The 13,882-nt window shown below is 56.6% G+C and overlaps 1 protein-coding gene across 3 annotated transcripts in view; it reads right to left on the bottom strand.

Moving 5' to 3' along the window:
• Window positions 1-482: 482 nt before the first annotated feature.
• Window positions 483-13,882, bottom strand: part of SNX27 (sorting nexin 27) — a 32,392-nt gene continuing 18,992 nt past the window's right edge. The window contains exons 6-13 of one of the 3 annotated variants that reach the window (XM_056322070.1): window positions 13,508-13,586; window positions 11,262-11,425; window positions 9,925-10,014; window positions 7,433-7,582; window positions 6,967-7,095; window positions 6,695-6,754; window positions 4,734-4,796; window positions 483-615 (exon numbers count right to left, since the gene is read on the bottom strand). In XM_056322070.1, coding sequence (XP_056178045.1) covers window positions 568-615; window positions 4,734-4,796; window positions 6,695-6,754; window positions 6,967-7,095; window positions 7,433-7,582; window positions 9,925-10,014; window positions 11,262-11,425; window positions 13,508-13,586 — 783 coding nt within the window. In that variant the 3' untranslated portion in view covers window positions 483-567. Of the gene's footprint in view, window positions 616-4,155; window positions 4,506-4,733; window positions 4,797-6,694; window positions 6,755-6,966; window positions 7,096-7,432; window positions 7,583-9,924; window positions 10,015-11,261; window positions 11,426-13,507; window positions 13,587-13,882 lie in introns of those variants that run through there. The other 2 variants (XM_056322069.1, XM_056322071.1) reach the window with 2 other exon arrangements.

Raw genomic sequence — 13,882 nt, 5'->3', positions numbered from 1 at the left:
TTTTTTTTTTTTTTCCTCCTTTTTTGCTGTTTTTTTTTTTCTCTAAAGTTAGTTTTTAAAAAAAACACGATGGGTTGGGAAGAGAGATGCGTGTAAAAACGCAAGCTTAAAAAAGGTACTGCCACCGATATGAAATTTTAAAAGAAATATATATATGTATATACGTGCACAGTATTTGTATATATATATATAGCTTTTTAGGGGTGGTTGTTGGTCGATTTGGTTTTGTTTTTTTACATACATACATATATATGTCTGAACAGTGCAAATGGATGACGTTTCTAGTTCCAGTTGTAAAAAATAAAAGCACAGTCCATCTTCTGGAACAGGACCCAAGCGGAAGGAAGAGACAGAACACCCTCGGGCGGTTCCTCTGCCATCCAACACTGTTTTCCCCTCTTTTCTCGGCTAAGCCTGCCATTTATCCTAGTTGCTTAATTCCATAAACATGAAGTTCACAAATGGTATTATTATTAATAATATTTAGTTTAAGGGCTTTAATACGATAACAGAATTTTAAGTGTTAATTGGGGGGGGGGGAAGTTTACGTTCTTCCATGATGAGGGGCTAAGTGGCCGCGTCCCTCTGCTGTGACCTGACCATCTGAAAGATATTCTGAAAGAGAAGAAAAAGGACATTAAAAGCACGACATCACTCGGGAAGAGCCGGGTCCGACTCCTGCCAAGCCCCACCGCAGCCCTGTGAGCGCAGAAGGGGCTGGGGGTGACCTGTGGGGGTCTGCCTGTCCCCCACCTGGGCCCGGGGGCGGCCAGCACTGCTGCTGACACCGCTTGAAGCCGGGGGCTCTCCGCAGGGCAAACGGCCCGCAGCTCCCCCGAGCCCCTCTGCACCCTGATCCGATGGGCAACGGCCCCCGGGCTGCCCCCCAGCCGGCAGGGCAAGGAGCCAAGGGGCTGGTAGCCAAACCGCATCCTACACCCCCGCGAGCTGCCCCCAGGGTGATGCTCCAGGAGCAAGGAGCCCTCCTGGTGCCAACGTGTGTCACATCCCAGCTCCGGCGCCAAGCTCCAGCTCCCGCTGCTGCGTCCCGGCCCGCTGTGAGCCACCGGGAGGGGAGAGGGTCTCAGCTCAGCGCAGAGCTGGGGAGAGCCGGGTCTTATGGAGCAGGCGGGATTCAGACACCCGTTCGTAGCTGGGTCTCTCCTGGCCCAGCAGTTTTGGCAGGGGCGGCTCAGGGAGCCACCCACCGCGCCATGCCGAGCTGGGATGGGTCTGCTGCCGCCCTGCTCCGGGCCAGCTCCGATGGGAGAAGATCCCAGGCGGCAAGGGATGGTCCTGCTGCATCCCGTGCTGCCCCACCGCATCCTCCGGCTTCCCAGCAGCAGGGAGGAGCGGTCCCGGCGGAGGCTGGAGGGGTCCCCGGAGCCGGGGGTAGCTCCGGGATAAGGACGCGCTGAGGGTTGAGAGACGCCGGGGTCCTCCTGCCTGGGGTGCGCGGCTGCGGAGAGCCGCGGCGCTGGCTGGAAGCCTCAATCCGGCACATCCCAGCGCTAACGAATCCTCCCGGCACGTGGGGCCAGACGAGGCAAATAACGCCCTGCAGGAAGGTGGCTCAGCCCCAGGGCTGGAGCTCAGCAGGTTCGAGGAGGGCAGGAAGGAGGCCGGCGGCAGCGCTCAGACCGGGACGGGCTCCCGCTGGAAGCCCCTCGCTCTCCCGGCTCCGCGAGCATCCCTCCCCCTAGAAAAGGGCCAGAGGCTGCACGTAACCCACATTACGCTTGCAAGAGCAAAGCCGAGCCGAGCAGCAGCTCAGCTCTCCTGAAAGCAGGACGGAGCCATTTCCCTGCGTCCCCCCTGCCCTGGTGCCATCACCAGCGACTGCCCCCCCTGCCCCACAGCACAGTCCCCCCTACCACGACTTCAGCCACGAGGTCCCAGCCCCCCCCCCGACAGCCCCAAAGGGAGCTCATCACCTGCAGCAAGCCAGCCACAGCCTCCACGGAGCCGTGCACCCGCTGGGGAGGGGACACAACGGGCCCACCACGTCCCCTCAGCGCCCGGCGGGGACAAGAGGGGTCCCACAAAGGGCCGGGCTTTTATTTCTCGGCGAGATGGCAGAGCAGCTCAGCCTCAAACCTGCTCTTCCTGAGCACACCCAGCGTTATCAGCCAGCATCTGCGGTTTGGGAGGCAAGTCAGCAGTTTACAGAGCACTAAATATATCTGTAAAGTATCTGCCAAATTCCATCAATCTTTTTATTTTATGCTGGAGAGGGAAAATTACCAAGTGACTGGTCAGAAATCCTCCTGATCTGCAAACGGCTTTCCCTCCCCTAAGGCTGGAGACAGGATCGGTCAGAACAGGCAGCATTTGGGGGGTGCCCCGTGCCCTGAGGGGGGTGTTGGGAGCTGCATCGGGACCCACAAAGCTCAGCCCGGGGGAGGCACCACCCCGGAGCCACAGCCGAGGGCTCGTCTCCTTACGCCAAGCGGAATCATGCAGACACACATAAATTGAGTGTGAGAAAAATCTATTTCCCTGGCAGGGAAGTAATGGGACGCTTAGTACTGAGGAACAACTGATTTAAGAAGGAAGGAAAAGCAATTCCCCTGGTTTCCGTTTCCAGAGCCGTGACTGCAGGCCCAGGAGGAGGCGTCTCATGGGCTGCGGGGAAGAGGCGATGCTCAGCCAGCGCCGTGAGCCACCCGAGCCCTGGAGCACCAGCCCCGGCAGGAAGCAGAACCGAGCAACCCGCAGCGAGCCAGGCTGGCACGGCGGCCGCTGCCGCTTGGCTCCCGCCGCTTCCTGGGGCTCTGTCGGCACCGGGGCTGCGGCGGGCAGGGGACACGCGATGGCAGAGGTTGTTCCTTGCGGCTTTTGCTGCGTCCAGAGGGCACGGTGCAAAGCCCAGCGCCTGGCTCGCAGTGCCCAGCTCGCTCCTTGGCGTGGCTGTGCGGATTGCAAAGCCTCCCAGGGAGGTCTGCCGCCCTCAGCGCCACTGCCGTCGCCTTCTCCTCCTCCCCGGAGGGAAACTGGTTCGCTTGCTGCCAGGGCTAAGCAAGGGCCAAGTTTTACACAGTCCCTGGGAGCCAGCAGCTCCGAGCACAGCTCTTCCACTGCCCCCAGCTCTCCTGACTCACCCACCAGCTCTCCCGCTCAACGAGGCTGTTTAACTTCCAGAGCCAGACAATCCTCAGTCCCTTCCCGCGGGCTCGCCCGGAGCAAGGCGAAGAGGAGCAGAGCCGCAGCGCGGCTACAGCAAACTGCGGCTCTTTGTTTCTGCCGAGCCGCCCTGTTCCCCTGCGAGCAGCACGGGAGAATCCCTCTCGGTGTCTCCAGGCTTTGTAGAGAAGACATCAAACACCCACTTTTAAGTTTGAAGGGGCAACACAGGAACAAATGCGTGACTGCACACAAAACCTTTGCCTGTTCTTCCTCAAACACGCCCCGTGCAGCACACGTTCGGCGTTTCGGGACTCAAGGGTTTACCCCAGCGCGATTGCGGGGAGCGTTATCGCACAGGATCTGCTTGGCAGAGGAAGTGTCACACGGGGCGGCAGGCTCCCACACCCCCACATTTCACAGCTCTTTTCCGAACAGGCGACATATCCCACACCGCCTGCTACAGCTTTCGGATCAGTCAGACGGGGGCTCCTGCCCTCTTTGATGTCCAACACTTTCTAGCCAACACCACACAACTCTTACCCGAGAGAAGCACCTACCAGTACCGCTGGGGTTAACAACTTTCAGCTCCGCTACACACAACCGCGCTTTCCCTCTCACAAGCTAAATAACCCGCAGCTATTTCCGACGCCCGAGCAAAGAAGTACTGTTTGAAGTGGGAGTATGACAAAGTGCTGGGTCCAGGGTGGCGGAACAAACGGCACTCCCGCATCCCTGCGGAGGACGCTACGAGCCCTCACGCTTGCAGAGAGGCATCCACAGGGGCCGCGGCGCTCGGCACACCCCACCGTGCCGGCATCGCAGCGCTGGATGGCTCTCTGCAAGCCGCCTCCACGGCTACGGCACCACGCTATGGCAAAGGTGCTGGGATAAAAGCCTACAAGAAGATATCCTAGACACGGGCAGGCGACATTCACGGATGCTTCCTGGTGCATCTTGAAGCAATTTAAAGTGTTTAGCTTTAAATCCCGTCCAGGTTGAATGCGAAAAAGGCCAGGCAGAGAGCGGCAGGAGGAGAGAGGCGCGTTTACGAGGTGCTACAACACAAGTGTTTGTGCTCCCTGCTGTTAAAGCAGCGCTGCGAACGGCATTTGTCAATCTCTAAAGGTCTTTGCTCCACCCCTGCAGAACAACAAAAGAGAAAAACCACGCGCCACTAGCCTGCAGCTTGCAGGATCAAGTCTGTCGTCCTTTAAAAGAAGTGCAGAGCCAAAGCGTTTGTCCCCTTTACAACTGCGCCCTTTCCCTCTCCTCCGGGGAGGTGAAGGGCTCGGAGCTCAGCCATCAGCTGCAGCGTCACATTCCAGGTCATCCAAAGATTGGCAGAGTCCAGGAGACAGGCAAGTCGGGACCACGTGTTTCTACCGTCAGGAAAGAGGCCTTTAAGCGCAAAGCCATCTCTATCCCACGAAAAGCAGCAGTAGGGTATTTTACTTTGCGGGTTCCCTCCAAGGAGAAGCCACTACGAAAGGACACTGTCCTACGCTAACAGGAACTGGAGCAGAGAAGCAGGAGGGACACTACGTCCGCAGCAGAGCAGCCAGGCTGGCTCAGAGAGCACAGATGCTGTTTGTTTTCAGCCCAATTACCTTGCTGCACATATTGTCTTTACTGCAGTTCTTGTTATCCTTGTCTGTTGCTTCCTCCTCCACCTTTACAAGGGAAAAAAATAAAAAAGGGTATAAATAAGAAAGCAGAGCTGGGGGGGATGGGAGGAGACTGAACAGCTGGTGTTGGAGCATCGGGATGGGATCCAGGGTGCTCCACAGATGTTGGACACGGGGAGCTACGGAGGAGCTGGGATTCAGCGAATAAGCCAGGCAACCCACTCGAGCAGCTTCTGCTTCATGTAGCAAGAGCCACAAAGGCTTCGGTGCTCGGTGGTACAGAGAGGTCACCCCCAGCTGGGACACAAACCCCAGAGCCAAGCTCCTCGGCTCCACACATGGTGCACGGGGAGAGTTCGGTGCTTTATGAAGCCGAACCGTCAAACTGTGTAAGCACACGCTATCGAGCCTCTCTGCCTCCCTCCTGTGAGGCTCAGGGCTGGGACAAAGCGGTCTGGGCTCCGGAGGGGCTCCTGACCACTGCTCCCGCCACCGCCCACCAGACAAAACAGGCTGATCTGGGACCCCACGGACTCCGGAGCACAGTCCAGCACCAGGAGGTCTCCTTGCCCCTGCCTGCCTGCAGATCCCTGGTCACTCATGGGAGATTCAGCTTCCACCCCTCAAGCTAAGGCAAGTCAAGAATCCCATTTTCTTATTTCCTGGAAAACTCTTCCAGGCTTGTACTTCTCCCTCCTGTTGTTATCGTCCTCCGGTGAGCACAGCTGCCGCGGTCCAGACTGTGCTCTCTGCACGTCTCCAGCACGCCTCCCACACCCAGCACGGTGCCAACCCTGGATCCCAGCCACGCCGAGGATAAGCACCAACACCCCTGCCCCGGGCCAGTGCCCAGCTGGTAGGAAGCTTCCAGGTAAGGAAAGAGGGAGGCACCGTTCCCATTTAGAAGCCTCCACAACCAGGCAGCTGCAGGGCAGATTTTCCTGGATCACCATTTCAGACTTGCTGCGTTTAAGCTCTGTTTTAGGTACCCAAATCCGTCAGCTGGCAGAGACAAGCCATCAGCAGAGAGGAGGGCTGACGCCAACAGCACTGATCAGATCAAGAGCAACAAGAGAGGATCCAGCCTCCAACGGTTGCTTATCTCTGACCCCACAAGGGGAGAGCAACATCTCTGGGGCAGCAGAGACACGGGATGGTGATTCAGTAGCACACACAGGGCGAACCTTGGCCAAAGCACCCCGGGGCCGGCCAAGCGAGCTGACGGCACGCAGCTTTTCTAGATGCTCTCTCCCTCTTTCCCACAAGCAAAGCTGAGGGGAGCAGTCCCTGGGGATGACAGATGTGGGGCAACCCCAAGGAGCAGCAGATGGACACAAGGTGATAATCGTCTCCCTCAAGTGGGAGGAGAGGACAGGGGAAGCGCAGCAGCAGGGATGAAGAAGGCAGGGCGGGCTGGCTCCATGCATCTCCCCGCCCGGGGCTCAGAGCCAGGTCTAAGCGCAGCTTTGACAGGAGAAGGCCGAGCAGGCACCTCAGGCTGGGATTCAGAAAAAAACCCAAAAAACCAACAACCCCACAACCTCTCTGTGCTTTTCAGCAGCTTTCCGCCGGAGGCTCTCACAACCCTTTCTGAATAATTCAGCAACCTGCAGGATCTCTCCGGAGGACGAACAGATGCCGGGGAACGACTGGCCACACTCGCACAGCCTGGGACCTGGTTATCCTGGTCAGGCACACCTGCACGAGGTTCTCCCAGCACGGGAAGCTCCTTGCTCCAGCTGCGACATGGAACACCCTCCCCCTACGGAACCCAGGCCTTTGAAAGCCAGCCGGTCTCCCCCCACGCTCCCCAGAGACCCGGTATCGCTGCTCTAAGCATCCCATCGCTCCCTGGACAAGCTGCTAAGGACCCAGCAGAAACGCTTGCCACTAAATCCTCCTGTGAAAGGTGAAGCCGTTTCCCTGCAGTTACGGGTTCTTACCTCCTTCCTCCACTTGAGCTCGCAGAAAACCCGTTCGAAGCACTCGTGCATGTAGTTGAACTGCAAAGAGAAAGCAGCGTCTGAGAGCAGCAGCCCCAGAGCCGCCCTGGCTCCCAGCCCCGAGCGTGGACTCCTCCTGGTGGCCACCGGCCCCTGTCACCTCCTGGCCAAGAAGCTGGAGCACAGAGTCCTGCTCCCCCAGCTTCCAGAAGGAGAAGCAGCAAGCTCTGGGCTTTTCCTGAGCGAACCTGCGAAGAACAGGGGGTACTTACATAGGGGGTGAAGATTTTAACCCATCGGGGTTTCTTCTCGCCTCGTGCGTATTCAAAACAAAACGCCATTCCCTCTTCGTCCGTGTCCCACCGCTGCATTTCGTCCCATTCAAATGCTATTACCTGGTTCTGAAGGAAGACAAAGCCCCGGTGAGGCCGGAGCTCAGGAAGGGCAGGATTACAGCAGATGGCGCAGCAAAAATGAAGCTGCACAAAGCGGGGGACAAGGATGCCTCTGACGACGGCCTTGCTGCGGGGACGGCGACGGGCTGGGGAGGCAGCTTTGAAAGGCGCACAGAGCAGCCAGGTAAACCCCTGCGCTCCCAGCCGCTGCCCAAACCCCTTCGGAGGCCTCTCAGCAGCCCTGAGCCCCAGAGCTCCAGGGACACGGTGCTGGTGCAAAGCCGAGGGGGAGGCCAAGGGCTGAGCCCAGCTCCCCGACACCTCAAGGCACAAGCCCCCTTACCTCCAGCTGGCCCTCCTCCGTGCAGGCGTGGAGTTTAAAGTGCTTAATGCTGATGGCTGTGATCACATGCCCCTTCCGCCGGGAGTCACAGGAGCAATGGGGGAAGATGATCTCGTTATAACCCTCACACGTCCGTAACATGTTTAAATACTGCGGAGAGAAAGCCGCGGGCGTTAGCCTGCCCAGAGGGAAGGAAGGGGAGCCCTGCGTCCTGCTGCTCACACCCCGCAACACTAATTGTCCCCCTGGAAACCCCTGGCTTTGCCCCAGCCCAGGGAGGCTGGATCCCCTCCCCAAAGGAAACCAACCCCCCCCCCACCCCCAGCAGCAGCAGCACTGGGCTAGGGGAAGGAAAGAGACCCCTCCAGCTGCTCAACCTCCCTCCCCAAAACACGGATCCGCCCAGACGTGCACAGAGCTCCTTGTGGCCTTGAACGCCAAAAGCCCTTTCTGGGAGAGCTGGTGCAGCCAGAGCCGCCGACCAGCACGACCACGCTGCCCTGGGAAGGGCATGATCTGAGCAAACAGCTAAAGCAGCGCCGGGACGGAGCATCCTCACTAGAGCCGTCCTCCCGATCGCTACAGGCTGAACGAGACCAACGAGGCCTGCCGGGCAGACGTGGGATCTGGCTTTCCGAGTCCTTCGATGCAAGTGCTACAGCTCACGGAAAGGTCCAAAGAGGTATTTTGGCTCTTCCTTTCCTCCCGAGTGTCGCCCTGACAAAGCAGGGCTGCGAGAACACCGGAGAAGCGCCGGCCACTTGGGGTCACAGGTCGGGACATGGAAGAAGCCAGCAGCTTCTCCAAGGGCTGGTACTCCAGAGCCCTGCAACCTCTCATTATGTGAGAAAGGTTTACGCAGGGCAGAACTACAACAAAGCCTGGAGTGACTCTTTAACCACGGAACAAGCCACATCCAGACCAGAGGAAGACGTCAAATTCTCAAGTGTGGTGCTCCAGGCAGGACCCTTAATAACATGGGGCGATGTAGAGGATGAAGTACTTTGACTTCACAGGCTCTTTGGGACACAGACATCATCTTCTTGACCTCCTGCCAGACCAGGGCCCTACTATACCTGGTGTATGTCTGTCTGTGTATATGTGTGTGTATATATATATATATACACACACACACATGCTGTGATATATCATTTCCAAAGCTTCAGATCTTTCTTTGGTCATTAGAAAGCCAGCAAGGTGAGCAGAAACAAAAGAACGATGAGACAACCCACAGAAGGAAGCGTCTATTTACTGATCTTTACCACGAGTTGATAATTAACCTTCTTGGCTTAGCATTTCAAGCGACCCTTCTGGTGTCCACCCCAAGGTAGTCCCCCAGCAGGGACCTCCAAGAGCTACTGCAGCCACACAGGCTTTGAGGAGGTCCAACCAAACCAGCCAGGCTGGAGAAGGGAATGCCAAGGCCCCTGCTCTTCGACAGCAGCCAAGCTGGCCACAAGAAGGCAGGCGGGGTGCAGCGAGTCAGGGAAAGGGCAGCCTGCATTCATTCCGTACCAGCAGCCCCGAGCGAGCCAGAAAGTTATTTACAAGTCAGAATCTTCTGCTGTTTGATCTTCAAGCCAAGCTTGCGTCGGGCAGATGATCTCAGGGTATCCCCTTCGCTCCCCCAGGTCCAGGCCAGGCAGGCTCATCGAGTCACACCAACCCCCCAAGCATTCGCTGGGCAGAGTGGTAAGAGGCAGAAAATCCCTGACCAGACATGGAGCTCTGGCACAGGATTTGCTATCTGCGAAGGCTTCTGCTGGACAAAACACCCCAGAAACTAAGGCACCGAGAGGGCAGCAACTCACATTACGAGCGGGCCAGGACCCACGGCTCCCTCGGCCAGCCCAGCACCACCACCTCGGAGGCAGTCTGGAGCAGAAAGAGACCTTTGCCTCCCAATTACTAGGGAGAAAGAGCCGTCCCCGAAGGGCTGCAGGTGAAGGATTGCTACACCACATGTTAAGCACCTCACCTTTCAACACCAGCAATAACCCACAAGGTTTTATCGCTGCCTCGTTTGGAGCAGTCAATGGGTGATCCTGCCAAGGACGAGCCGCCGTTCAAATGCGCCAGGCACATGGGGTGGTGTTGGTTCACGCAGCGGCCGACCCTCGGGCACGCCCCAGCCCTGCGCCTGGCATTCCTGCGTGTTTCACGCCCTGCCAATCCCTCCTGCACTAAACCCACACCTCATGGCTCTCCAAGGTTACTGCTTTCCAAGAAAGACAGATGTGTTTTTCAAGGCTGTGCGCACAGGAGGGTTTGGGTTGGAAGGGACCTTTGAAGACCATTAATCCAACCCCCTGCCGTGGGCAGGGACACCGTCCACCAGACCAGGTTGCTCCAAGCCCCATCCAACCCAGCCTTGAACATTTCCAGGGACGGAGCAGCCGCAGCCTCCCTGGGCAGCCTGTGCCAGCACCTCCTTTCCAGACACAGCATTCCAAACAGGAAGGAAAGCCAACAGGACAGGTAGGGTAACTCACCATGACCATCTTTCTCTGCTCACACAGCTTCTGTAACTGGTAGGACTTCTCCTCTGCTTTGATGTAGCCTTTCTTGACATCATCAACAGCCTAAAGAGAAAAAGGGAAAGGAAACCCAGGAGGTCAGACTAGAGAGCTCTTCACTGAGTCACAGCGCTGCGCTGGCCCCGGCTGGCCCTGAGGCTGCTTTGAACAGCCACCCAAATTCACAGCCCCAGAAGGTGACCAGTGTCCCCAGAGAGGCAGAGGGATGGAGAGGCTCAAAGAGGTGGTTCTTCGCACTCGCTGCTGACTCCTGCCACGAGCCTCTGACCGCCCTGGGGAGCATACAGATGCTTAAGCGTCTAGGCAGACTCTGGAAGAATGTCCTCTGGCAGAGGAGTATGGATCTGGAAATGCTGGTACCTGGAATCCTGCTTCTGCCTTCAGGCTCAGGCAAGGACAGGTCGGTACAACCCTTCCGCTCCAGACACAGGCACGGCTGCCTGCAGCAGAGCAGTGCTGGCTTTTACCCACTGTGCTGCTGGAGCGCCGGCATGAAAATGTGTTTTTCCTTCAGGGCTGAGGAGGTACACAGCCCCTTCCTTTTGCTCCTCAGCTGCACACCCCAGCAAGGGCTCTTGCCCTTGGCACAAAGCAGCTTGTAAAGCTGCTGGTCAGTAAAGATCCAGTCTTGGCAATCAAAGAATTTGACAACTACTATTTTTATTTCCATTTGTATCAGAGGCCAGTACAGGCTCGGTTCAGAGCGCGCTGGGTTTGAGACAGAGCAAGATTCATCTTACTGAACTCTGCAGATATCTGCCTCTGAGCTGGCCATCCTCGCCTGGCTTTATACAGGTAATGGGAGACCGTGGCTCTTCCTGGACTCAATTCATCCCAGAGAATCTGCATAAAGTCAAATCACGGGCCAAAACGTCCCATCTCCTTAGGGTGAACCGGGACAAGTCTGCTCCCCATCTTCATGGACTTACACATGGAATTGAGGAAAACATAGCTGACCCAAGGAGTGCAGCCTGCCGTGATCCTTTCACCTGGCTCTGGGAAGGCAGCTTCTCACAATGACGACAGCAGGAGTCCTGCCTCCCAGTCCGGTTGCAACTTGGCCACAAGTTCACCACACCACTGCCAATTCACCCAGCCACAGAATGCTACTCCTTGAAGTCACCCAAGCACGACTGGCCCTCAATTTCACGCTCTGTTGCCAGAACGCCAAAGGACAGCGGTGTCTGCAGTAGTTCTAGGAGCTGGGCACTTTAAGTCCAGTTAAAAATTGGTGGGCTTGGCTTAAGGTTGGACTCTACGATCTTAAAGGTCTTCAGCTCCTGGGCACCTACCTGATGGAAGAAGTAGGTGACTGCCAGGTCGTTGTCATTGAGAAGAACCTCCTCCTCTGTAGTGAAGAGCCATTTTCGGATGGTCAGGCACGTTCCCGGCACCGCCGAGGTGTAGTTCTGCACGTAGAGCTTGTGGGGGAATTCGTTGGGTGCCAGTTTGCGCACTGGAAAAAGCACAGGACATGAGGTTAGTGCACCGCCGCACGGCATCAGCATCTGTGGCTGGAGCCTGGCTGCCGTACAGAGCAACGTCGGCGATGCCCTTTAGCTCAGCCAGCTGGGATCAGGACCCCAGCTCTGCTCCAAGGCCCCTTCCTATCCTCCCTGACCAAATCCAGCTTTTTCCCCAATACCTGCTCCCACAGCGTCAGACCACACCTGTCCCTTGCAATCGCCTCTAGCGCCCAGGCAGGAATCTGTGTGCGACTGAACCCTCGGCTGTCAGACAGCTCAGCGCGGCTCTCCAGGATCAGCACAGCAGCCTGACCTCATCCCCGGCTGTGCACGGGGAGGTCCACCCTGCCCAAGGCCTTAGGATCACAGTGTCCAGGATCTATGCGCTGTCCTCACGGGGGGGGGGGGGGGGGGGGGGGCTGGAGAAGGTCCCCTCTGTGCTGGCATGCTGCCACCAGTGCCCAGACAAAACCTGCCGCATTGCTCAGCCAAGCCGCAGCAGCTGGGCCACCAGTGAGACCCTGCCAAGACATCGACTGCGTTCAAATCTGCTTTACCCAGCTATGAGGGACAAAAAAGGCGAGTGCCAGCATGTTTCCTTCATCAGGTAGGGATATGGTCACCATCTCACTGCAGATGGAGCTTACAGTTTCCAGAGAAATTAAGTGGAGTGTATCCAGACAGGAATAAACATTCACAGCGAACGCCCAGAAAGCGTAAGCCATAAAGGTTAACTGGAGCTTTTACTTTCCAGCGCAGCTTGAGAAGTGTGGCACTCACAGGAACGAGGAATTAATAGCTCCAGTTAAGAGTCTGGCACCATAAAAGCTCCTGCGTGAGACTGTGCCAGCACACTGCAGCGTCCCATCTCCCAGAGCAGGTATTCCCTGCTCGAGGCTCCCTGCACAGCCCTGCTCGGCCTCAGCAATCTCAGGGCACGTCAACCCTCCAGTCCTGCTCTTCCCTCTCTGCTCCGACACACCAGCACCTGGTAACCCTCAAAAAGCGACCACAGACCCTGTCGCAGAGGCATTTCTGCGATGCCAACAGTTTTATAGGAGACCGGTGATAGCAGCTGCCCCAGAGTCAGCATCTGAATGCAAACCTAGCCTGTTCTGTGAGATGAGTCACTTTAGGAGGGCTTTAAGTAGCTAAAATTTGCCCCAGCTGTTCAGCCAGAATCTTGCGAGGACAAGGAACAGCCTGAGGAAATCTCTTCCTACAAGACACAGTTTGCCCTAACAACAGGACGAGTTTGAGGCATACAGACGACAATCCAGAGATGAAGGTACCCAGCTGGGAATGAGAAATACACTTGGCGTAAAACCCAGCACAGGGAAAAAATACAAACCATGAACCAACCACTACACCCATTTTGTGGTGTGGCCACGACATTTTGGTCTCTCTACAGCTTCAGTGAACCCGACGTGAAGCCGGGCAAAAAAAAAATCAGAGATTGCTGTGGCCAGGGACCTGAACAGCAGCCAGGAGACCCCAGCATGCACTAAGCTGGAAGGATGGCAATTACTTAAGTGCTGAAATGATTGCCCAGAATCCCACAGTCAAGCCTCAAATACCATTAGGATTTAACCACGGAAGGAGAGATGAAGTGCTAAGATGCAGCTCGCAGCACACAGCCACCCTGGACGTGGATATTGCCCCACACCCACGTGCATACAGACCGAGGGTGCCCTCAGTCTGCTCCCCAGCACCTTCGCTCCGTCCCGAGCCGCTGCCCCCCTCTCCAGAAACTGCCGCGTTGCAGTGACGCTGCCTGCTTTTTCTAAGCTCGCCGGACCCTTTGAACTAAAGTAAAACGCATCTCTCAGTTTAACAAAAAGCTCGTCTCCTTGAACTGCTTAAGAAAGGGAAAGTCAAGCAGCAGCAAAAAAAGCCATCAAACTTGGAGGGCTCCTCATTATCAGAGCCTGCTGTGCCTGCCCCGTTCCTCCCGGGGCTCCTGATTCTGCGAGTCGAGATAAGACCTAAATGAGAGCGCCACCGGGCCCTGCGAGCGCTGCAGAGCTTTCTCCTCGGTTGCTCGTCAGCACCGAGGGGATTAGAAGACTCACCAAAGGAGTGATTGATCACTTCAAACAAGGCGAAGTAGTTTGCGGTAATACTGTCCATTCCAACTTTCGCAGCCACAGCCTAAAGAAGGGGAAAAAGGGGTGAGTGAAACAGGAGCCAGCAGCTGTCCATCCCTCTCTGGGGCAAAGCCAGCTTCATACAGATTATTCCCAAGTATTCCCGAGGTGTTAGTCACCACGGAAACCCTGAATTTTACTCTTCCAGTAAAACCAGACGTTTTCTTAAGCAAAGGCTTAGACTGTCCTGCTTTCACCTTCCTGTAAACTGATCTAGATTTGAAGTGCCACCACGGCTGACAATTAGGTCATTTTTCTTCTGATGCCGCCAGCTTCAGTTCCTAATAGAAGAGGCGTGCA

This window comes from Falco biarmicus, chromosome 19, assembly GCF_023638135.1.
Source record: "Falco biarmicus isolate bFalBia1 chromosome 19, bFalBia1.pri, whole genome shotgun sequence".
Classification (NCBI taxonomy): Eukaryota; Metazoa; Chordata; class Aves; order Falconiformes; family Falconidae; genus Falco; species Falco biarmicus.
This window is presented reverse-complemented; position numbering and strand designations above follow the sequence as displayed.